This window comes from Drosophila takahashii, chromosome 3L, assembly GCF_030179915.1.
Source record: "Drosophila takahashii strain IR98-3 E-12201 chromosome 3L, DtakHiC1v2, whole genome shotgun sequence".
NCBI lineage: Eukaryota > Metazoa > Arthropoda > Insecta > Diptera > Drosophilidae > Drosophila > Drosophila takahashii.
The window spans coordinates 18,816,693-18,839,874 of record NC_091680.1 but is presented as its reverse complement, the minus strand read 5'-3'; the positions used below and the strand labels follow the sequence as shown (position 1 = coordinate 18,839,874).

General features: G+C 41.1%; 6 protein-coding genes across 6 annotated transcripts; 2 read left to right on the top strand and 4 right to left on the bottom strand.

Annotated features, from left to right (window-relative positions):
* Nucleotides 1-207: 207 nt before the first annotated feature.
* Nucleotides 208-984, bottom strand: LOC108067361 (vitelline membrane protein Vm26Ab). The gene is made up of 2 exons (XM_017156339.3): nt 919-984; nt 208-594 (listed from the first exon to the last, which is right to left on the bottom strand). Exons 1-2 carry the CDS (start codon nt 928-930, stop codon nt 208-210), a joined length of 399 nt encoding a protein of 132 aa, XP_017011828.3. The 5' UTR covers nt 931-984.
* Nucleotides 985-4,676: 3,692 nt separating this feature from the next.
* On the top strand, nt 4,677-5,219 carry LOC138912943 (as-peptide 126). The gene is made up of 2 exons (XM_070214972.1): nt 4,677-4,732; nt 4,800-5,219. The coding sequence occupies exons 1-2, from the start codon at nt 4,724-4,726 to the stop codon at nt 5,217-5,219; spliced, it is 429 nt and encodes a 142-aa protein (XP_070071073.1). The 5' UTR covers nt 4,677-4,723.
* A 2,343-nt stretch (nt 5,220-7,562) lies between these two features.
* LOC138913042 (uncharacterized) lies at nt 7,563-8,344 on the bottom strand. The gene is made up of 2 exons (XM_070215278.1): nt 8,261-8,344; nt 7,563-8,196 (listed from the first exon to the last, which is right to left on the bottom strand). Exons 1-2 carry the CDS (start codon nt 8,279-8,281, stop codon nt 7,975-7,977), a joined length of 243 nt encoding a protein of 80 aa, XP_070071379.1. The 5' UTR covers nt 8,282-8,344; the 3' UTR covers nt 7,563-7,974.
* Nucleotides 8,345-10,368: 2,024 nt separating this feature from the next.
* Nucleotides 10,369-13,262, bottom strand: LOC138913046 (uncharacterized). Its single transcript, XM_070215282.1, has 2 exons — nt 13,122-13,262; nt 10,369-12,471 (listed from the first exon to the last, which is right to left on the bottom strand). Exon 2 carries the CDS (start codon nt 12,192-12,194, stop codon nt 10,575-10,577), a length of 1,620 nt encoding a protein of 539 aa, XP_070071383.1. The 5' UTR covers nt 12,195-12,471; nt 13,122-13,262; the 3' UTR covers nt 10,369-10,574.
* Nucleotides 13,263-13,340: 78 nt separating this feature from the next.
* LOC138913047 (probable RNA-binding protein 46) lies at nt 13,341-14,604 on the top strand. The gene is made up of 3 exons (XM_070215283.1): nt 13,341-13,597; nt 13,662-13,840; nt 13,899-14,604. The coding sequence occupies exons 1-3, from the start codon at nt 13,484-13,486 to the stop codon at nt 14,293-14,295; spliced, it is 690 nt and encodes a 229-aa protein (XP_070071384.1). The 5' UTR covers nt 13,341-13,483; the 3' UTR covers nt 14,296-14,604.
* Nucleotides 14,605-21,981: 7,377 nt separating this feature from the next.
* On the bottom strand, nt 21,982-22,628 carry LOC108067364 (vitelline membrane protein Vm26Ab). The gene is made up of 2 exons (XM_017156343.2): nt 22,552-22,628; nt 21,982-22,481 (listed from the first exon to the last, which is right to left on the bottom strand). Exons 1-2 carry the CDS (start codon nt 22,558-22,560, stop codon nt 22,104-22,106), a joined length of 387 nt encoding a protein of 128 aa, XP_017011832.2. The 5' UTR covers nt 22,561-22,628; the 3' UTR covers nt 21,982-22,103.
* Nucleotides 22,629-23,182: the final 554 nt, after the last annotated feature.

Genomic DNA, 23,182 nt, shown 5'->3' with positions numbered 1-23,182 from the left:
AAGTCTTATAAAAAGTCGCCCAAACTTCGGATAATTTTGTTGTAGCTAACTTAAGCAAGCCCAAAACAAAACAATAAAAAAACAATTGACTTTAGTAGATTCTTAGATTTTTAATGCATCACAAGTGGGGGTACAGAGAAAATAAATGCCAAGCCATGAGCCAAGCTCACGGGGCAATATTTTGTACAGTGTTCAAAATCCATTGATTTACTTCTTCAGCAGCAGAGGGGCGGCAGCGGCGGCGACGTAGGGACGGGCCACATAGGGCGAGCTGTAGGCCAGGGGGGAGGTGTAGGCGGCGGCGTAGGGGGCAGCGAAGGGGGCGGCATAGGGCGTGGCAAAGCGGGTGTAGGCAGCAGCAACGGGGGCGGTATAGGCAGCGGCAATGGGAGCGGTATAGGCGGCTGTGTAGGCGGCTGGGAAGGCGGCGCTGTGGGCCACCGTGTTGGCGGTGTAGCTGGAGGCGTAGGGAGCCACGTAGGCGGCACTGCCCACCACAGCCGGAGCGGTATAGGCCAGAGGAGCGGCGGCCAGAGGAGCCACGATTCCGGGCTTGGCAGCAGCCACAGCCACAACAGCGAAGAAGATAGCAGCCTAAAATGGGACATTTAATATATTAGATAAATTAAAGGAAGTGTTAAATTACTTATTAATTTACTAGTTAAAAAATGTAAACCAAATTTATTTAAATCTATTTTTAATGGAATTGATTATTTCAACAAAATTATCAAGGATTGCTTCTTAATTTTTAAACATTTTTTAAGAGGAAGAACTTAAAAAAAAAATATGTCAAAATGTTATAACTTTATAATTAGATTTTAAGATCTTGCAGTTCTTTAATTTTTTCTTTTTAACGCCACTTTAAAATCTCTATTCACAATGATAAGCCCTTGTTCTAAATAGATCCTCTGTACTTACGAATTTGAACATGTTGATGGATTTGGTTTGTTTTTGGATTGTCACTTGGTGGATGGCCAATTGGTGTGTGATGTCCAACTGAGGGCTGCACGGCTCTTTTATAGCCACTTACACTTTTCGATCTGCTTGGCCATGCGGATCACGAACTTAGATCAGCCATCGATGGCTGCCAAGTCAACGACTTTCGATTGACGTTGCGCATGCGCAATTCTTGGCTACTGTTTTTTTCAGTTTCTTTAATATTCGTGGTCTAGACCTGGCCATGTCTTATTTTTGGTGCGTGCCTGAGCGTCCGTTACTTCGAATCGCTTGGCGATTTGTCCCTGACCTTGGCGGCTGCAATGCGTTTACAATTTAATAGGTCTAGCGGGTTTAACCAATTGATTTATGGATGGTATTCCAGCGCGTCATCAGGAAATTATCAGTTTATTCCGCCCCATTACTGTGTGCCTATTTTAATGGACCACAATAAATCCGGCTAATCACTGCTCTGTCTAGTAATCCACACTCACCGCTGGCAGATGGCAGAAATTAATTAATAAATGTCGCAAATTGCGGGCAAAGAGCTTAAAACTCACTAATTAGAAATATCGAGTGCAGGCTGCCGTGTGTGGTAAAGCACACTTCGCAAGAATGCACCGCCACAAAGCCAGTTCCACCCAGTTCCGCATACTCCTTCGCGGGCTTTCGAGGCACACATATCCAGATACTCCGGCAGTGCCAGTCTCTCACTTGAAAAAGTGTTGAAGCGTGAATTTTGCTTAAAAATGCCAATTACGCGAATTCAGCAATGCAATGGATTGGTGGGCGGGTGGCCGATGAAATGCCAGGGAAGGGGACTTAAAGAAGCTCTGCTCAAAGGGGAGGTTTATTCCTGGGGGTGTGGCAAAGTAATACTGGAAAAAACGTGGAGCAAATTGTAAATCCGTATTATTCTAATAGTCTTTCGGAAACCTCAAAAATTATATATTTTTATTATTATTTATTATATATTATTCTATAATATTTTAGTTAGTTAGTTAGTTATTATTTTAGTTATTATTATTTCTGAAGTTATATTAAAACTTGATAAGATCTTTGTTTTATATAAAGAATTTTAATTTGTGTAACTCTCGGAAATTCAAATAATTGTAAGACCGAATTTCGTATTGAACGATTTTATTATTAAAGATTTTATGGGTAAAATATTCTCTTGAAGAATTTGGGATTACAGAGATTTTAGTTACCAATTTTTTTTTTGGTTCGAGGTAAAGGGATATTTGAGTTATGGAATGTTTTGATTTATAGAAAGATTTGTTCAAACTACATAAAATTTGAGTTAGGAAAGTTCGATTTTTGAAAGTAGGTTAACCTTCTTGAATTTTTTAAAATAGTGTACTATACTATACTGCATACTTTATAATTTTAAAATTATTTTACAATGCTGGTAATTTTTTCTTGGAGTACAACAAATTGTTGCCAGTTGTTCCTTTGGTTTGCTTTCCAGCCACTGCCGATGATGATGATGCTGCTGGCGAAGGATTTGGCGCGCATCCTGCCGCTTCCTTCGCTCCTTTTGTGCGGCTCAAGTGTTTGCCATGTGCCTGTGCATACGAGCCAGCCTATTGCCAATGCGCCGGGATCCTTTAGAGATGTGGATGCGGACGTGGACGTGGATGTGGCTGCGAATGGGTGTGTCTACTAAATGCACAGTCATGCAGCCTCGCCTCGGATTGAAAACTGCTCCGGCAACCGCAGGCGGCAAACATATTTGTTTTGACACTTGACTTCCCTCCTGGCCAACAGGCTGCTTTCATTGTCAAGTTTGCGGCGAGGACTTGCTACTGAAATTATTATATTGGTTAATCCGCCTAAAAGCTTTGATGGCACTTCCCCTCCCCCAGCCACCCGTCGATCTCCTTTTTAGCCATTTCAAGTGCAGTGCCCGCAACTCTCGAGTGGCCCGAACGGGGACCATATCAAAGAGCAGTCCCCCGGGAGCCGGGGATGATGTATATGTATCCACGAGTGCCGGCAAGTAATTAAAAAGCAAGAAATTTCCACAAAAAGCCGAGCACAAAAATTCGCTCCGTTTGACAGGGACAAAAAGCTCGGAACGAGGACTTCGAAGCCAAAAGAAGAGGGAGTCCAAAAACCAACTCGACTTGGAAATATCCTTGGTTTTATTCTGTCCAGGAATTACAATTTTAATTATTCAAAATATTAAATAAATTATAACTAATATTATATACATATTGTTATGTTGTTTTTTTAAATATATAAATTATCTCAAGGACCAAGGATTTGTAATTTACCTAGATACCCTGGGAACATTTTTTTATGCAGGGCAGCACCAAGGAACTTTGAACAAGTTGCGTGAAATATTCGCGGCACTTTTGCTTTTTTTTTTGCCCAGTCGCCGTCCCAAGTTGAGTTTATTGCCGTAATAAAGGCGCAACTGCCTCTGACTTGGCCGGGGTTATGTCTGCATCAGGATCAGGATTCGAGGCGGAGGGAGGCGAGATAGAGGGGGCGTGGCAGCAGCTGTGCGTGCGCGTTAATGCGTCGTTTAAGTGCCGTAAAAAGCGAACGACACACATGACACCCCACCTCTGGAAAAGGCCTAAGCCGTTTCCGTATCCCCGAGTCCTCATCAAGATGAAGTCTATTAAAAAATTTCTGGTTTGAATTCGTCCAGAAAATTCCAGCGACATTCGGAACAGGCAGCCAAAGAAGAGGGCGGCCGCCTTTAAGTGGTTTCCACAAATTATTCATGAGAACAAAGCTGTTTTCCTGGGGAAAGGGGAGAAAGAGGAGAAAGGATGTGGGAAACCTCGGCAAAGGATGCCAGGGGTGGCTGAAACTTTTCGAAATTTCAGAGCCGAGAACCCATTCGAGTGTTTGGTGGATTGAAATTAATACATTTAATTTCAGTCGAAGTTTCTATGCGAAATTTAAGTTAAATGTCGAGTTTTAAAAGTTTGCTAAGCTTCTGTATTGAACTTAAAAAAAAGGAAAAATGGTTGGAATACAAATTTTAAAAGGCTTGAGAAAATTTAAAAATATATTATCACAAAACCAGTTTTTTTAATTTTCATTGAAATAATAAAAAGTGAATATTTGTAAGTTAGAAACCTATATGTTTTTATTAAAATGAATTTAACTTACAAATTTTTAGTCCTGAAAATTGATTTTAGCTTTGGTTTATAGTTTGTTTCAGAAATGTTTTAACTTATAACTTATAAGTGATACGTACTTATTATATAGCAAGGATTTATATATTTTTTTAGTGAAGAATTTTAGACGATTCCTCTTGAAAGATACACCTTCTAGCTTCCATTGCTCCCTATCATCTGAGCACCACCGACAGAAGATCTCTCTATCTTCCATAAGTTGGTAATTCCTGAATAATTGAGGCATCCATCAAGTTTCTCCGCCACTTGGATAGCCACCCCTCAAGTGGGATTCTGCGATCATAATTGCTTTACGGCCTTTGTTCCGCCCTGTGGGCTGACGCATTTCAATTACTCAGCCCCGCGTTAGCAAAGTCAAATCGAATTAGGCCCGGCACGTGCCAAGTGTGCGTGTGCACCAACAATGGATCGTATCGTATTGGCCCACTAAACTGGAACGGAGTCAAAGACTTTGAGCTGCGCTGTCAGCGATGCCAGCTGCATGGATAAGCGCGGCCTTCGTGTCCAAGTGGCTATGGTAGTATGGCTACTATACTATATAAACTGGCCAGTCCGATCGACTCAACATCAAATCCAGCTCACAGCTTCAAGTAGTCACTACAAGCCAACCAAAAACCCAATCAACAATCAACATGAAATTCGTAAGTTCTTAAAGGACTTCTTTTCCGCTTCAAGGATTAAATAATTAAGGGGAATTTCCATCCACAGTTCGCCGTCTGCTTCTTCGCTGTTGTGGCCGTGGCTGCTGCCAAGCCCGGAATCGTGGCTCCTCTGGCCGCCGCTCCTCTGGCCTATACCGCTCCGGCTGTGGTGGGCAGTGCCGCCTACGTGGCTCCCTACGCCTCCAGCTACACCGCCAACACGGTGGCCCACAGCGCCGCCTTCCCCGCCGCCTACACCGCCGCCTATACCGCTCCCATTGCCGCTGCCTATACCGCCCCCGTTGCTGCCGCCTACGCCGCCCCTGCCGCTTACACTGCCGCCTATACCGCTCCTCTGGCTGCCGCCTACACCGCCCCCATTGCCCGCTATGCCGCCGCCCCCTTCGCAGCTCCCATCGCCGCCCCTGTGGCAGCCGCCTACACCGCCCCCATCGCCGCCGCTGCTCCCGTTCTGCTGAAGAAGTAAGCAGGCCGTTTGCGAATCCCATCTTGACCAATCTGTGTAAATAAAGAATTGTACATACCAGCGAAACCGAGAATTTTATTTCTTTTTAAAAGTATTCACACTGAAAGTTTTAATTACAACGTCTTACAAATTTGGGATCACATTTAAATACCAACATTTTCATTAAATTAAATTAAGTTTATAATTATATATTCCTGCTTTTTAATAATCAAAAACAATAGAGGATCATTAATTGTTAAACAAACCAATTCCTAACAATTTATAAATGATAAAATCTAAATTCGTAAACCTAAAGGGAATTAACAAAATTAATAATCCTTAAATAGATGAACTTTCAATTTATTTTCAATTAAGCAAAGCACATCTCACTTTTATAAAGCTATTTGCATTAAAGATCTGGTGGTAGGGTGTCTTCTTAACCAATTTGTTCTAGCAAATTTTCATAATACCCAATATCCCATCACTTTTCTCCTGAATTGGGGGCTTTGAACCCCCTGATACCCCTGATAGTTAGTATTATTTTTTAGTGTACAACTTTCCCCTTCCGCTATGCAATTTTCCCGAACAAAATGAACTCCTTTGGCTTTGAGCAGTGATGGGGAGCAATTTGTACTCCGCTTTTTCCACTCGGTTCAGTTCAGCTTAGTTCTTATCGAAAGCCTGGCATCTGGCGTCCCCTTTTCCGCGCTTTTCCTCCTGCATCGGCGCCTTGCCTTGGCCAGGATTAAACTTTCCATTTAAAAGGATTTCTTTTCTATGTGAAATATGCTTCCTTTCAGCGTTTCCTGCGCGTACTCTCCCACTTTTCGTCCTGTCCGCAGCCAGCGGCTCCAGTCAAGTTTTCTGCTTGACTTTGTCCTGCGCGTTGAAAGGCCCGAGTGGAGCCTTCTGCCCCCCGGCGGTATCCTGCTGCTCCTTATCATAACTTTCATCCCTCTCCCCTTTTTCCGCGACTCGCTCAGGTGGTAAATGCCAAGTAGTTGTAAAGTTTGCTACCTAAGCGGAAAAGGCTAGTAAAATCCACGCAGGGGGGAAGGGAAAATGGCTGCTCCATTTTCGCAAGTTCTCGCAACAGATAGCGTCCAAATTTAATGACCTTTTATTCAATAAAACTGCGTTGAGAGCTCCGGCAACTTTTTGTGCCTTTCCATGGTGAATATTACTTGTTGTCGCCCTATCGTGTTTGTCGTCCTCTTTTTTTATTTTTTGCCCCTTTTTTGTTGCCCAAAAGTTGTCAAAGGTAAGCGAAAATATGATAAGCAGAAGGGCGAGTTTTTCGAAGGGATTTTCTGTTAGCATAATGAGCAAAACTTTCTGGGTTTCAAATAAAAAGCATAGAATATTAAAATAATAACCCAATTAATAGTATACCAAATTAACCAAAAATAAATCACAAATAAAGAAGAAAACTTTCTCACTTGATGATTCATTGATCTACCTTTTGACCTGAATCCGTTTATTTACACTGGCTGTCCCAAAGCATATTTGCCAATCAAAAGATCATCGTTAATTTGCAATCAAAGTCAAAGTGCGACTATTTTGATTGCCAGCGCTGTAGCAAAGGCAATTGGCAAGCAAAGTCTGTATGGCAACTGGCGAAGCAATAAAACCGAGCAAATGAAATTTGTATTCACTTTATATAATTTTGACGATTTTTCAAATCAAATACACACGGACCGCACATACGTCGGTTGGCCCAAACATACACACATATATGTGTATATTGTACATATGTTAGAAAGATTCCCTTTTTTCGAAACGAACACAATCATGTGCAAACGTGTTTTTCAAATGGATTACATGAATAAAAGATTTATACACGTAAGGTAAATCAGTAGCGGGTTACCAAGATACTCACCGACATCCTGCTTTCCCCGGAATACCTCATACTCCGTAGTCACCCCCCTCTTCCCTCCCACAACTCCCTATTCCCAACAGAAGACGTGCAAGTGAAAATATGCGCAGATGTAAGCAAATTTGAGGGACGACAAGGGTCGGAAAATGCTGGCAGAGAGAAAACCCAAATGGAAAATCCCACAGAACCCGGCCAAAGGTAGATGATGCCTCTTGCCATTTATTGATTTGTTTATCATTTTATGTATTTATGCCGCTTTGATTTCAGGCGCCAAATCGAATCAAGCGCGAGGGGAAATAAAACATCAGCAACAGGATTATTCCGAGCACACAACACACAAGCAGAGTGGCATAAAGTATTCACATTGAGGGATCCGAATTTATATTATTTTTAAGTTCTACTCTCCTTGAGTTTGTTTAATCTGTTAGTGGTTTCTTGATGTTTTTGATTCGGTATTAAGAGATTTTTATTTATATTTGGACATTTGTAAAAATTTCAAAAATATTAATACTTAAATAAAATTATATGGAATTTAAATCATGGCCAATCGAGAGACCTGTACATTCAACTGATTGTTAAAATAAATGGTCAACAAATAAAATGTATTTTTTCAGACCAAAACTAAGTCGAAAAAACAAAAATGTTTCCACAGGCACTTGAAACTCTAAAATAATATCTTTCCATTATAATTTAAAGACTCATTTTGGATTAGGATTTAGTCAAAAGCACAAAAATATTCAACAATAAATTGTTAATGATAAAAATAATTTTTTTACAATCAATTTCCGTTACTTAATTAAAATTGTAATTTGTAAAACATCATAAATTTTTACACAGTAGGACTGCCTACAAATTCACTGAATATTTAAGTTGACCAGCCCAGAGGCATCGGAATCTGATTCAGCGCCTTAGATACGGGTAGTAGTAGGGATACGTGGCGTATGCGCCATAAACCGGTGCATACGCATACGCCGCGTAGGCCGGATAGCTGGCATAGGCCGGGTAGTAGGCGGCGGAGGGGGAGGGGGCCAGCCAGGTGCCTCCCGCTCCGGTTGCATAACTCACTGGCGTCGTGACCAACAGCTGGGGCTTCGCCTGACTCAGGACCGCGAGCAATGCGAGCTGGCAGGATTATTGATACGTTTGAAATATCCATATATATCCGGTCGCAGCTCGGCACACTCACCATTAAGACCTTGACCAACATGGCTCCCTTTCGATTACTGCTCCTCCGGCTGGCTTTGCGAACGAAATTCAAAATTTTACTGCTCGATTGGTCCGGCTAGTCAATCATATTTATAGCCTTTGGCTGGATGGCTGGATGGGACTGACCGGCGAAGAGAATCACCGAGAATCGGGGAGAATCGGGGAGAGAGCCGGAGAAGTTGTGCCATCATTAATATTGCTAGACCTGAGCGCGCTGAGTGGCATAAATTATATTCTTAATGCTGTTTGAAATTGCTGAGAAAGAATAAATATAAGAAAACGATCAATAAAGAACTTAAATTGATGAAATTCAGAATACTCATTGGGTCATAAAAAGCCTATTAAAATGTAATTTAAAATAATGATAACCAAAAATTAAATATTTAACTTTGGAAATTTCGATTATTCATAAAATTTGTTAGGTTCTCAAATATTCTCAAATAATAAAGCATTTAAAATTGTCATTATTTAAAGAGCGAAAGATTTGGACGATTAATTTTATAATCAGTCAGAAATTATGTGAATCAGTGTCAGCTTTTAAAATTATAATTATAGATTTGTTAAAAGGGTCTTTACAAAGAACAATTTACTTTTAAAATACAAAATTAAAATATAAAATCGAAAACAAAAACCCTGCGAACTATAAAGTAGCAACATATTTTGAATAGCCATCCTTTCGCTTTCTCTGAATTAACTTTCTCCAAATTTAGCTCTATTTCCGGCTGCGTCACAAAGTTGGCCAAACGCTAAACGATTTCACGTCCCTGTTTGATACCCTTTGTTTTCCTACAATTAATAGCCAGCAGCGAATGTCGCGCCGCCTTCTTTGGACTGTCATTCATTACTACAGGTACGTAGAACCGCCCTACCTGACTCACTACTTCTACAGTACCGAGCCCCCCTTGAAAACTGCTTTTGTGCATAAAGTATTTGCGTTTATTTAGACGTTGTAAAAATTATAATTATGTGTGCGTGCCTGCCATGCACATGAGCCTGAAATTGGGCTTTGAAACAAGACCATATTTTGCGATCGCTTCGGTTAGATAAGACCCAAGGGTGACGTCTTGCTTAAAGCCTCCGGTCTAGGACACACAATCGACTCTACACTTTAAGCCATAACAGACAGCAAAATTTGCAACTGAGCAAACATGGCCAAAACGTTAGGAAAGCGAAGGGTAGAATATTTCGCAAGCTATAAATAATTAATTAATTCAGACGCAGACAAGCGAGTGAGACCGAAGAGCGTTCTATGCAAATTTCTGAATATAGACCATAATTCACAACCGAACCGAAGCGAACCGAAAGCCCGATGAAGCCATCACTTATGCCCTACCTATAACTGAGTACATGTACACTATTATATAGACGTTTATGCTGGCCATAATTACGAGTATATATGTATATATGTCGATACTGGCGGATATTAAGTTGCGGCAAGTTCACTGACCACCGATGGACTTCGGTGCCCAACTCCGCTTGACCACGCCCAGCCAACTCGATGGAAAGTACTTTGGAGAACTGCTTTTAGCGACAGTTTTTCCTTGCCTCTTTCCGCCCTTTTTTTGTTTTTTAGCTGGCTGGTTTTGCTGCTAATTCCCAGCTAGCTTACAAAATGGCAAATAGTCGCAGCTGGCAGCCATTTTTCTTGTATTTCGCTTTGTTATTGATACCCTGTGTAAGTAGGGGATAATGGGGGCTTATGGGTTCTGAAAGAAGTGAAGGCCACATAGATAGGGAAGTAATAAGAAACAAGAACCAAATTTATTTAGAATATATATTTATGTTATAGACATGATAGATTCAAAAGCATTTCTAATTGTTTAGAAAAAACAATATAATAAGTATATTGAGAAATATTTTAAATTAATATTACTGGAATAATATTTGATGAAAGAAATTATCCCTTATTCTGTTTTATTTAATGTATTTAATTTCTATATAAACATATGATATCAAAAAGGGTATTCTCCCCGTCCATTCAACCCTTTTAAGCAGGCTCAGCTTTGTTGTTCGCAAAGCTGCAACGGAAACATTGCATAATTAAAAAATAGCTACTGTTTACGAGTAGATTGTTTGTTTATTGTGTAGTCATCTCCAGCATCAACTCTTCCCAGCCTCCCCTCGTCCCAAAAGTCCCTTTGCTTTGTTTCCTTTTCGACGGGGTTTTTAATTTAATAAACCGTAGTATTTAAATTAATTAATGAGCAGCGCAGCTGGCGGTGTTAATGTTGTTACAAGTGCAAAGGCAATTACAAAAACAGGTGCGAGGAAAGTTACGGATTTCGGAGGGTTATTTACTGGAATAGTTGCTCCTTCTCGCGGACGACTGATTTCAGATCTCCGGCCAGTTGGCCGTACTCGTCGTTCAGGCGACCTAGCATCTTTCGAAGGATATCCGGTTGGATAACTCCGCTGCAGTGGGTCTTGCAAAGTTCCTTGATCTTCGCCAGGTGAACCATTCGCTCCCGCTGCAGTTCCTCTTGCAGTTCCAACTGGTGGCGCACCTGCTGCAAATCCGCCTCAGTGGGTGATGGTTTTTGTATCAGGATATTCCGGCGATAACGACGCCAGGTGTTTTGATGGCATACGATTATCTTCTTTCGATGCCACCTGAGAACAACCCGCTCGAATCTTCGATCCAGAGCTTGGAGTTTCCAGAAATCCTTCAGTCCCCGAAATCTTTGAAAGCAGGTTCGGAACAACTTCAACTGATTAGGTTTTCCGCGCCAGCGTTTTAGACGTTCCAATGCCCGATAGGCTCCAATTATGAATCCCTTAACTCGCTGATCCGTTCGCTTGGTGTCGCTTGGGGGAAGGGGCATATCCTTCACATCCTTCATTGTGCCATCCAAGTTGTAGTACTCCAAACACTGTACCCTTAGCTTCTCACGGCGAACTAACAATTCCTGAATGGTTTTATCTTTGAAAAATTGAGGGGGTAGCGATTGCCCTCCAGTTTGTCGGGTCATCTGAGCAGGAACTTGCTCCGTGCTTTTTCGAAAGTGCCTTGGCGGCACAGGGGGCGGATTCTTTGGCCTGCTCCCCATGGGAATCGAATATTCAGCTGTTTCAGCTGTGTTTCTCAAGCGTTCGGCCATCTCCTCGAAGCAATCTTTTAGGTTTTTCACAGCACTCGATCTACGGGTCACCTGATCTATTACATTGGTTATCTTCTTGAGTTTCTCTTGCACTTGGGGGATGCAGGAACGAGGTCTCTCGCTTTCACGATTCCCAGCTGAATCCCCACTGTTGCTCGAACTTTTCTCGTAGCTTTTTCTGACATTCTCCATGGAACTTACACTCAAAGGATGTTGATCGTTTTTCGAAAGCTCCTCTTCTAAGGCTTGAATTCTCTGCTTAACGCTCTTTATTTCCGCCTCATTGGCGCATTCAGAGCAGGTCCTCTGGGAATCGGAATTTGATTGGGAGGAAATGGAGCGAGTATTGGGTTCCATTTCCGAGGGTTCGGAAACTTCTTTAATGGGCTCTAATTTTCTAGACCGAGGAATGTGACTGAAAGTTCTTTTGAGTAACGCAGTACGGGAAAGAGGTTGCTCATTTCGTAGAACAATATTTTTGGTACAATCTTTGACTTTCTCCTGGGAATTAACCTTCCTACATGGGTGACCTTTGTATTCATCCACCAACTCATTCAGATTCCGGTTGCAATTCCGCACATCCGTGAACGGCGCCTTGAGAAAGCCAAAGTCCTTCAAGTGACCATGCATCAGGAGCATCAGACTGTTCCGGGCCAACTTCTGGCTGAGTGGAGTCCTCTCGAATACCTTCATCCACATGGCCATGATTAGGCGATCTGATTGCAGGGCCCTCGATTGATCAACATCCTTGTAAACGGCCACCTGCTGTCTGAAATGGCGATCCAGTAACTCCTCGCTTGGTTCTATTGATGCCATGTTCGCATATTCACCAAGATTGGACTATTGTTATTTCCAAAAATTTGTTTTTTGTTTAACCGGAAAATTTAAAAGATTCGAATGAACTCAGCCCGCTGACTGAGATCGGGAAGGGGAAAAGAAGAGGGGTGCTCTTGCTTTACTCTGCGGCTGTCACCGAGCGTTTCTCAACCACAAAAAGCGGAGTGGGCCAAAAGTGGAGCTCAGGGTTTCTCGGGGATGCGTCAAGTGGTGGACCCAAGTCTGGGTAACAAGCTCAAGGAGCAGCGACAGCACACTGTAAATAGAATAAATAAAAATATGATTAATTTTTAATAATGTAATCTAAAAGAAAAATGGACAACATAATATTTCCAAATTAAACACAGGCCTAAGAAGCGTTTTTGATAACATTTTGGTTCTTGCTAGAAATTGTAATTGCTTTTTAAATCTGAAAAAATTATTCCTGGCCAAAATAATTCAATTTTATTATTTTTAAGTACACCTGTAATTCTAAGTGTATCGGCAGCGGCAACAAAACAGTATGCGGTTGCGTGCCACGTAAATTTTCATTAGCACAGCGCGCGTATAAATTAGGAAAATGAAGCAGCAGCGGCAGCAGGCACTTGAGTGCACCGCAACCTCCATCAAGATGCCCCATGGTGGGGTGAGTGGGTGGTGAGTGGTGGGTGGTGGGTGGTGGCTGAATGGGCGGCTTAACCGCAACGACAACAACAACGTGGATACGTAGGTGCTGCGGCTTGTGGCAAACTGCTGGCAAAAGTTGCAAATGCCCGCCTGCCTGCCTGCATAAATTTATATTGTTAAACATGAGCTAGAAAAAAGCACGCGCAGCCTGTCAAAACAAAGCAAAAAGCAGGCAAGAGCAAAGAAATGGCCTGACATGCAAAAAGCGGTTAGAAAAAGTAAAGTAAATGCATAACGTACCTCGCAAAAATAGAATACCTTAGTTATAGTGCAGTCAGAGTTCACAGGAAGGCTAATAAAAGACGGGGTCTTCTCGAGATATTTATTTTTTTTATAAAAATTGCTATTTGTAATATGGCATACCCGTGTTGAACAGATGAGAATTACACAGAAATCATTGCTTTTGACAATAATTTCATAAGCAAAATGTTTATTTTTCTTAGCCGGTTTAAAATTTGAATAATCCGATATCTAAACTTATTTTAAACCATCTGGCAACGCCGTGACTTTAATTGGTTACTTAGCTAATTTGGTCACACTGTTTTTTTCGTAATTTTTCTGCGCACGCGTAACGCGTGTTGTTTTTCTTTTTTTTGTTTGAAATGGATTTTGAGAGCCAGTATCGCACAAGTCAGGTAAATGGCACTATTTCCATAACCACGCGTCAGGTCCTTGATGAGGATCTGAAATCCGCGCTGGAGGAGGGAGAGGGTGAGGTAAGTTCGTTAATACTAAAATCAGATGTTTCAAAGTTTAAGTGCTGACTTCTTCTTTTGGCAGCTCTACTTAACTTGTATACCCAGGGACCGGCGCAGTTCGCCGGAGAAGATTGTGCAGCTGGCCAGCGAACTGGGTGAGATCTACGCCCTGCGCTTCAAGATCGATTATGCGGGTAATAGTCGCGGTTATGCCTACCTGCAATATATCAATCCGCCCCTAAAAGAGGCGGCAATGGAGTAGTAAGTTTTCTTCTATGGTTTCAAGGGGGGTTGCAATATTAACCCTTACAAATTGTAGTCTGCCCAAGCGATTCCTCCAGATGAACCTCCCCATCAAGGTGATGACATCCCTGAATAAACGTGAATTACTGCTGAACCAGGTGCAGTCGCTCAGGCCATGGCAGGTTTACCAGGAGATGCGCAAGATCTTTCCCTTCGCCATCCTCCGCGTTTACGAGTACCAATCCGGCAAGTTCATCTATATCTTCGGTTACCGCAACAATGACATGGCTGCGAATGCCCATCAGACCATTAGAAATACCATAAGAAGGTTCGGTGCCCGAGCTCACATATCCTGGTTATGTCGGAAGCACTTCCTAAGTGGGCACAAATTAGACTCACCTTGCTGCCAGAAACTAGATGAGAACCATATGCTGCTCGTCACAAGCACAGACAAATATTGTTTCACAATTTAATGTGATTTTAGTAGGTAGATTTTTCTATAGAGTAAGTTCAAACCTATGTTGCATAAGCTAAAAACATGTAGTTGTAGAAAACGATTGCGATTTTTGTTCCCTTTTTTTGTAATACCAATAACCAAATTCTAAATGAAAGCCTTTATAACTTTTTTAAGCCCCTAAAGAAGAACTCTGAAAGACCCTACTTATTATTTTCAGAGTCATACAGATTATTATACCTTTTTTTTTAAGATTTTTGAACCACTACAATTTTTTTTAAATCGTGTTAATACAAATGTAAATATCTACTTATAGACGAGCTCTGTTATAAATGACTATTTTGAAATCAAAACAAATATTTAATAATTTGATCCCGAAAATGTAGTTACATTTTTAAAAAGGCAAGCGCGTATTGAACGAAAAAAGGCAAATTTTTAAACCATCCTGCTGAGATTTCTGTGACATTAAGGATGCTAAACTATTTAGCTACCCATTCGAGTAAAACATGAGCTTTTTCAAGTTGTTAAAGCCATGTGATTTCCCCATTGTTCCCGGCAATCCTTTTGGCCTGAAGCTTTTCAGTCTGACGAAATGCAGCCGCAGCTTGTTGACTTCATTAACTCTGGGCAAAAACAGAGAGCAGCAATAAAAATACAAAAATAAGAAAAACAAAAGCAACAGCGGGACTGCAGTTTTTCACATGCAAATTAATGCAGTGTCTTTGGAGTGCCGGAGTGCCAGGACAACTTGCAGGGCAATGCGACAGCCTGCGGCATAATGCAATTAAATGAGTGCAGCGAGCAGGAGTCGCTGGAGCCCCCGGCTGGCATTGTGTTAGAGTCTGGAGTCTGGGGAGTCCAAAGTGCAATGATCGAGGAGGGAGCACAGTGGCACCTGCCAGCTCATCCGTCGTGCAAAGGATGCAAAGGATGCGAGGCGAAGGACGAGGTACGAAGGACAGGTCCGCTGCGCATTCTAATGCGATTGCCGCACTTGACGGGATGTCGTGGCAAGCGGAAACGGATGTTGTTGTCCTGCTCCTCCTGGTTGCAATTAAATTAGAGCCTGAAATCGAAATGCAGTCAACACGATGATGCAAAAATAAGAAGCGGCAGCCTCATAAATATTCATTAAATTAAGCATAAGTCGAGACATCTTCAGGGGGGCATACAAAAACAAGACGGCTGCTGAATGTTTTCCAAAATCATTTGCATTAATTTGTTAATCCAAGCGCGCGACAGCCACGCCCCTGTTCACTCACTTAAAGGCCATTAAAATTTCAAAGATTGTGCGAGATTTAACCCATGCCAATCTGCTCTCCCCTTTGCCGTTGGAGGGTTAAAGTCCTGCAGCCGCCTCTGTGACGCAATTACAAAGGACCCGAAGTTTGCTTCTAATTTTCCTCTACTTTCCATAGCAGCGCCAGCATACAGGCATCCATTTTTCGACTCACAGATGATATCAAAACAGTAGTGTTTTAAGGAATTCTATTCTTACATTTTTAGTAAATCTATTTAATTAAATGTTAAATTTTATTCAACTAAAATAAGGACATATAATAGAAATAGAATTTAGCATTTAACCTAAATCAGTTATCTTTTTAAAAATTCTTTGAAAGTTATGTTTTCTAATTTTAAAGTTTCCTTTTCGTAATTTATATTTTTAATATTACTTAGATTAATTTAAATCTATAGTTAATTAACCTCTAAGATTTTTAGCATTTCATGTTTTATATCTCTATCTTAAACTTTACAAAAAATCTTTTAATTACCAGAGTTAATATTAAATCACGATGATTGCACAGAAATGCCCCTCTTATCCTGCTCACCACTGTATGTGACCCATTTTCGAGTCTGCGATAGAGGGCAACTCAGCCTGAGCTTACCTGGTTATTGCGGCAAGTGCCAATATTTGCCTTTTGATGCGAGCAGCAAAGGATATAGAGGGGGAGATATAGTGTTTTGGTGGGGGATGGCAAAAGTCAAGTGGGGGAGGAACGACGCCAACTGACACAGTTTGTTTTAGGCTTTAAGGCGGTCGGTCCTTGGATTTGGGTCACAGATTGGGGGCTGTCCATATATTACGTAATCACGTTTTTGGTGATTTTTGACCCCCTCCCCCCCCCTGGTGATCAAACGTAATCATTCAATAAACAACCCCCCCCCCCCCCCAATGATTACGTAATCCCAAGAATAAAATTTTTTTTGTTTTAATCTGTGGATTCAAACGGAGATGCAACCCAATCTTATATATTGTTTATAAATGGAGTTTGGTATGACACATTCGGTTCGTCTACGCTGAAATTATCTCCAACATACTCTTCGTCAAGCCATTTCAGGTCTTCGCGTCCTTCGTGTGATTGAACCACTAAACATTTTCTTTTTCGCCGCCCAGCCACTAAAAAAATTTTTTCTCTGCTTTCCTATCTAAGTTTGTAGATATAATTAAAGGAAAAAAGTTTTTAAATAAATTCTTTAAATAAAAAAATTTATATAAAATGATTACGTAATCATTGTGCAAGACCCCCCCCCTCCCCATGTAATCAAACATAATCATTTCAATGACCCCCTCCCCCCCCCCTAGGTGATTACGTAATATATGGACAGCCCCTTGCCTGGGACAAAGGAGCCGAAGGAACGGGTTCCGGGGGCCCTGTCACCGGAAAGCGAAAGTTATGCACATATTGAGTTCAAGCTTTAAGGGGAATGTGCCAGTCCAATTTCTTGCCGGTTTCAGCTTTTTGAGTGCGGTTTTAGTTCCGTTCTTGGCCCTTTTCCATTTTCGTGCACTTCTCTAACCGCATCTGCAGCAAAGAGCATGACAGATGTGGATGATATACGTAGGGATGAGGATGGATATACCCATATATGGATGAGGATGTGGTTGGGGACGAACCGCCAACCTCCAGCACTTAGCGCGAATTTTTTGATGATTTTTTAAGCAACTTGTCGTTGGCTTGGAAATGCCATTACCGACATGCATCATGCATATGGATGACTGGTTGTTTTTCCTGTCCTCCTGCTCCGCTGGCTTTGGTTTAGCCAGATGGAATACGAATAATGGGTTGCTGGGTAGCACGAATTCAAGATGAGCTGGGAACCGTCTTTAAAAAGTTACCAACTAGTTTGCCGCCGAAATTTGCATGTTAAGCGGAGCTGAAAAGCTGAAATGTTTTCATAACTGATGAAAGCACTGCAGCTGCGAATATATGAACTGTGTTTCTGTCGCCAGTTAATTGAAAATATATGTAATCAAAACAAGAGTTTTTATGACAAAATGGAAATGAACACAAACATATTTTAATTTATTAACTTATAGTAAAGCTAACAAGTTGTTTAATGGTTGCATTATTTTAAAACTATAACTATACTTTACTCAAATATAAAGCGTTTTAAAATATGTTTCCAACTTGTGAGAGACCAAAAAAACTGAGAAATGTATTATTCAAACGCAGAAAATCTCTTAAAGATTATAGATTATATCCTCAGACATTTTCATTTCTTTGCCAAGACGATGAAAAACTTTATCATCGATTCCTCACAAATACTTGAGAATTATTTTCTTGTCCTTTTCCGTTGGCAAACTTCCACTTGCAACTCACCAGCTCATATTTTATTAATCAATTCAATTTTGTCGCCAAAAATTATGAAAATTTCCCCCAGATGCTGCCTGGCTGCGTTGACAGCACAAGTTGATAATGACTGCTGAAGAAGGCCAAAAGTGCCAGAAGTTAAAACAACACTTTTATTGACTTTTACGGAATGCCTCCTTCTGGCTGTTTTTTTGGTCGGGGACTAATCGTCATCCCCACCCCACTTTTAACACTCTGGATGCTTGCAAATTAATGAAAAAACTTGTGGGCGTTGCCGTCCGAGTTGGATATAAAACACAAAAATATTTATTTTTCATAAGGCGAATGGCGAGAAGGTCCTTGAGGTCGTATTAAAAAATTCCCAACAGCGTCAAGTGGGAACAGTTGTTTTCGCTGGCAAATGAGTTTACGAGCGTGTCGTGTCCTGGTTGCTTTGTTTATGCTGCATATTAAATAAATTTTGACATCAGCCACGACAAGTCCTCCGGCTCTGGCTTTCGTCTTCGGAGTGTTTTTCGGCAAACTTTGCTTGTTGACAATAAAATAACATTTTGCACTCACTTAGCCCAGCTGGGCTTTTCCCCACTTCCCGGCCCAACTTGCCACCATTCGAGAGTTTTAATGAAAAAAGTTTTCGACTACGAAGGCTCATATTTTTGGTCCGGAAATTGGCATGCAATAGAGTTGATTTCGGTGCGCAATTTATTGTATTTATATAGGAATAGGTTTGTGTACGGAGGCGACTTCATTAAAATGTACACTTGATCATTGCTTGAATTTCTTGCGCAAACTTTCCATGAAGGAGAGCGTGCTGGGATGTGGCATAACAATATTACGCATACGCAACGTGAGCTGAAGCTGTTGCTGCCTCGGAAGCCCGAGAAGCTGATTGTCAGCCGCTCGTGGGCATTGCAAATCAATCAATAAAACGCCAGGCGAAGTCAATCGCAAGGAATTTTGCGCAACACACAATCAAACCCATATTGCTTTGTGGGAAGAACACTGGGAAAACCGATTAATTCGGGTTTGGATGCATAAACTACTTTTAAATCGAAGCTAAGTAAAACTATTAATAGCTAATTCATTTATTCCATAATAAATACAATATATGTTTTTGTGTAAGAACATTAAAATGATTCAAATATTTTTAATTCTCGATTTTATTATAAAAGAAAAATTTAGTAAAATATCTTTGTTAACTGACTTTCAATTAAAAATAATGTAAATAATTTACAAAATATTTTATAAGTTTAATTTAACTTTATCTCCGAGAACAATACAAATAGCTGTGATTCATAAGAAAAGAAATGAAACTAATCGGATTTTTCTTTAATTGAAGTCTATTAAAATTAAATGTGCTCCATTTAATTATGTGGCATGTGCAATTTAAATCCGCTAATTAAACTATTATGAGCTTTTTAAAATTGCCCCGTTGTTGTTCGATTTTCCGGCAGTGTGTGAAATTGTGAAATGCTATGCGCAATACTGAAGCAGCTGCTCATACTTTAGCTAACATTCCGATGGAGAGTCAAACGGTCCGTCAGACGGACGGACAGCAGTTGGTGCTGACTGACAATCGATTATTTGCAGAGTGCAAAATAAAACGTCAAATGAAATAAAACACAACGGAGTGGAATAAAAAATATATAGAAATGTATTTACTATGTATGTATAAGATGCAGCCTTCTAGTTGCTTTGGCATCGGTTCCCGGCATCGGATTCCTTCAGTCGAACGGCAATTTAATTTCAATTTCTCCGTTGCCAGGCTCCACATCACTCCCCGCCTTTCTCCATCTCCGATTTCACATTATTTATGGTGCAATAAAAAATATATATACCAACCTACGGAGGCAAAAACTTTGCATTAGCATAGCAACAATATTTGCCGACTCTTTTGTCCTTGCCACAATTTTGTTGCGAAATTTCATTATGAACGGATGTCGCTTAAGTGCACATTGAATTCAATTAGAGCCCGACACAACCCATGCAATTCTGCATACAAGCTGCCGTAGAATTCGCATGGTTTGTGGATATGTGAGCGTACATATCTATGGTTTCAAACCTGCCAATTGAAAATGGAATTATAAAATATTTCCCACACTCACACACACTGTCCGACGAGATGTCCTTCTAAGGAGCAGTTTGGTCGAAACAGGACATAGGAAACCGCAACCAGATGTTGTCTCTGTATGCGTGTGTGTGCGGTTCTGATTGGAATGCGCTACATTAAGAAGTCAACTCTTCCGGGTGTAAATAAAGCTATTTTCCAAGGAATTTCCATTAAAAACGGTGTTTGGAAAAGTTGCCCAAAGAACATGGCTTCGTCAAAAGTTGGGCAAAGTAAGTGAGGCAAGTGCATAGGCAAAGAAATGTGGCAGTAAAAAGTTGACCATTCACTTGTAAAATTTAATTTACAAGTTTTAAAAAGTTACCAAGTAAAAATGCGTATAAATGCGATTTGTTAAGCTGGCGAAAATAAAAATAAATTAATTTGTTGGCTTTTCTTCGATTCAATCTTTATATTAAAATTACATCTTACAAATGTAAAATTATTAATTTCTTATATTGTAGTAACAGATTTAAAGATTTTTTTTTAATATAGTTAATGATGGGGTAAACGATTTTAAGATTTTTCCCTAAATTACAGTTCTTCTTAAAATAATGTAAACAATTATAGATTTAATCACTTTTAATTAAATAATTATAATAATAAAGATTCCTCTTCAAATTGATGTCCTACTGCACTAAAATGGTTTAATTGCGCCACAATCATCCATCTGGAAAATACTCGAAAGATAAATAGCCCGATGTGCGACCCATTCGTTTCTGAGATTCCCCTGGGCCATCTTCGTTTAATGTGTCTACATAATAGCGTTCACCGGCTTCCATCTGGCTGGATGTTGCTGGATTCTTTGCTTTCCGCCTCTAAATTTGCTGGCCAACTGCAGGCTGCTGGCCAAGATGCTAGATGCGAGGGTTTCCTGCATCCTGTCGTTTCCTGTGCACCACCAGACCACCGAACTACCGCACCACCCGGCTGCAAGTGGGGCAGGCTTCATCTTCTTCTGCCAGTCCAGTGCTGTGGTGGCCATTATTTCCTGTATTTAATTGCACTACTCTCGGCTGCGGTTTTCTGCTACATTTGTTGCCGCCTGCAAACGACCAAGGACTATAATGTACTTTGGCTAACCGTCCTCGGGGCAGTGCAGTCCTTTCGGGACCCAGGACCTCAGCTTCACCATCTCCTTTTTTTCTTCCTTTTTTTCGGGCTGATTGCCGTTTGCCGGTTCCTTCTTTGTGTGACGTATTTGTTGGTCACTTTGCAGGGGCAGTGGCAGTCATCAAATGATTTATACTTTAATAAGCGTGCTCAGGACATGCAGAGAAATTAGATGTGACCACACCAACCTCCTCGGCACTCATCGTCCGGCTGACATTTTTCTTTGACGCTCACAAAAGGAATTTGCGCAATTTATGAGTGGCATGAGCGGGCAGAGAAAATACCAAAGCAGCATTCGAGAAATTAATAAGGAAGTCGGGCCAGATCGGAAGTGTGGCGGCAGCGGGGGGAGGGGGAAGATGGCTTCTCGAAAGTATTTCCGGTATTTGTGCCATTAAGGCAAGCGAAAGGCGGCGAAAGGTGACAAAAATGCACGCAACCTCAGCCCCTGCGAATTTTTGAGTAGTTTGCAGGATGTGCGCTCATAAGTATGCAATCATTTTACACTCAAGAGCTCTTAGCTTTCTACGAATTTCACTAAAACCTTTTACAGGTACTTAAAAGTAAAATATATGTCATTTTTCATTACCGGTTTATGGCGAAAAACCTTGGGAATATAATAATTTTAATGTGAACATACGTTCTTTTTAGGAGCAATAATCACAGTTTTTAGTTTCATTCTGTTCAAGGAAGAGGCATTCAAATGCATTATTAAATAGAAACACCTCTTGACAAGCTAAAAAACTTACAAAAGATATAATAGGTCTTAATAGTAGACTTTTTAAAATGTCAAATAATATTATTATGGAAACCTAAAACATAATAATATTTATTTTTCTACGTGTTTATGTAGACAACATAAAAACCACCGCCAAATGAAATAATATCTCAATTTAAATTTCAGATAGTTTAATTTGCATACAAAATCTTCTCTTGAGGTCTAGAAAAATAAATGCCAAGCTATGAGCCAAGCTCACAGGGAAATATTTTCCGTAGGAATCACAATCTGTTGATTTACTTCTTCAGCAGCAGAGGAGCGGCAGCGGTGGCGATGTAGGGACTGGCCACATAGGGCGAGCTGTAGGCCAGGGGGGAGGTGTAGGCGGCGGCGTAGGGGGCGGCAAAGCGGGCCACTGGAGCAGTATAGGCGGCAGCAACGGGGGCGGTATAGGCGGCGGCAATGGGAGCGGTGTAAGCAGCGGTGTAGGCGGCGGGGAAGGCGGCGCTGTGGGCCACCGTGTTGGCGGTGTAGCTGGAGGCGTAGGGAGCCACGTAGGCGGCACTGCCCACCACAGCCGGAGCGGTATAGGCCAGAGGAGCGGCGGCCAGAGGAGCCACGATTCCGGGCTTGGCAGCAGCCACGGCCACAACAGCGAAGAAGCAGACGGCGAACTGTTAATTATAATTCCCCTTAATTAGTTAGTCCTTAAAACGGAAACCCCAAAGTCCTTCAAGAACTTACGAATTTCATGTTGATTGTTGGTTTTTTGTTTTTGGTAGCTGTTACTACTTGGAGCTGTGAGCTTGATTTGATATTGAGTTGACCAGCTGGCCAGTTTATATAGGTTCCATACCCACTTAAATAAACGGCGAAGGCCGCGCTTAAAAATGCAGCTGTCGTCGCTGACATCGCTACTCAAAGTCTTTGACTTCGTTCCAACTTACTGGGCCAATCCAAGCTGTTGTTGGTGGGCACGAACACTTGGCACGTGAGCGCCGAATTCGTAAAGGGCATTGCCGGGTTTCCTACGCCCAGTTGACCTTCGGCGAAATTACCTTTAGATTATGCACTTTAATAGCTATTTTATTATTTCAAGTTAAAATTCTTGAGGCATTGGGCCCGCATAGTTATCTTATTTTACTACCTTTAAATAACTTTACCAAAATTACAAAAAATCAGTCTCGTTACTATAAAATTAGTATATATTGGAATATCACATGCTAGAGTTCTTAAAACTTCATACATACATATGTCTATATTAAACTTAATAACTCCTTTGTGAAGGAAAATTAATAATTGAGAATCGCGTACTGACGTCCACAGTAGTATATATTATAATATGAGTTCTAAAATGTCCTTCTAACTTATCTAG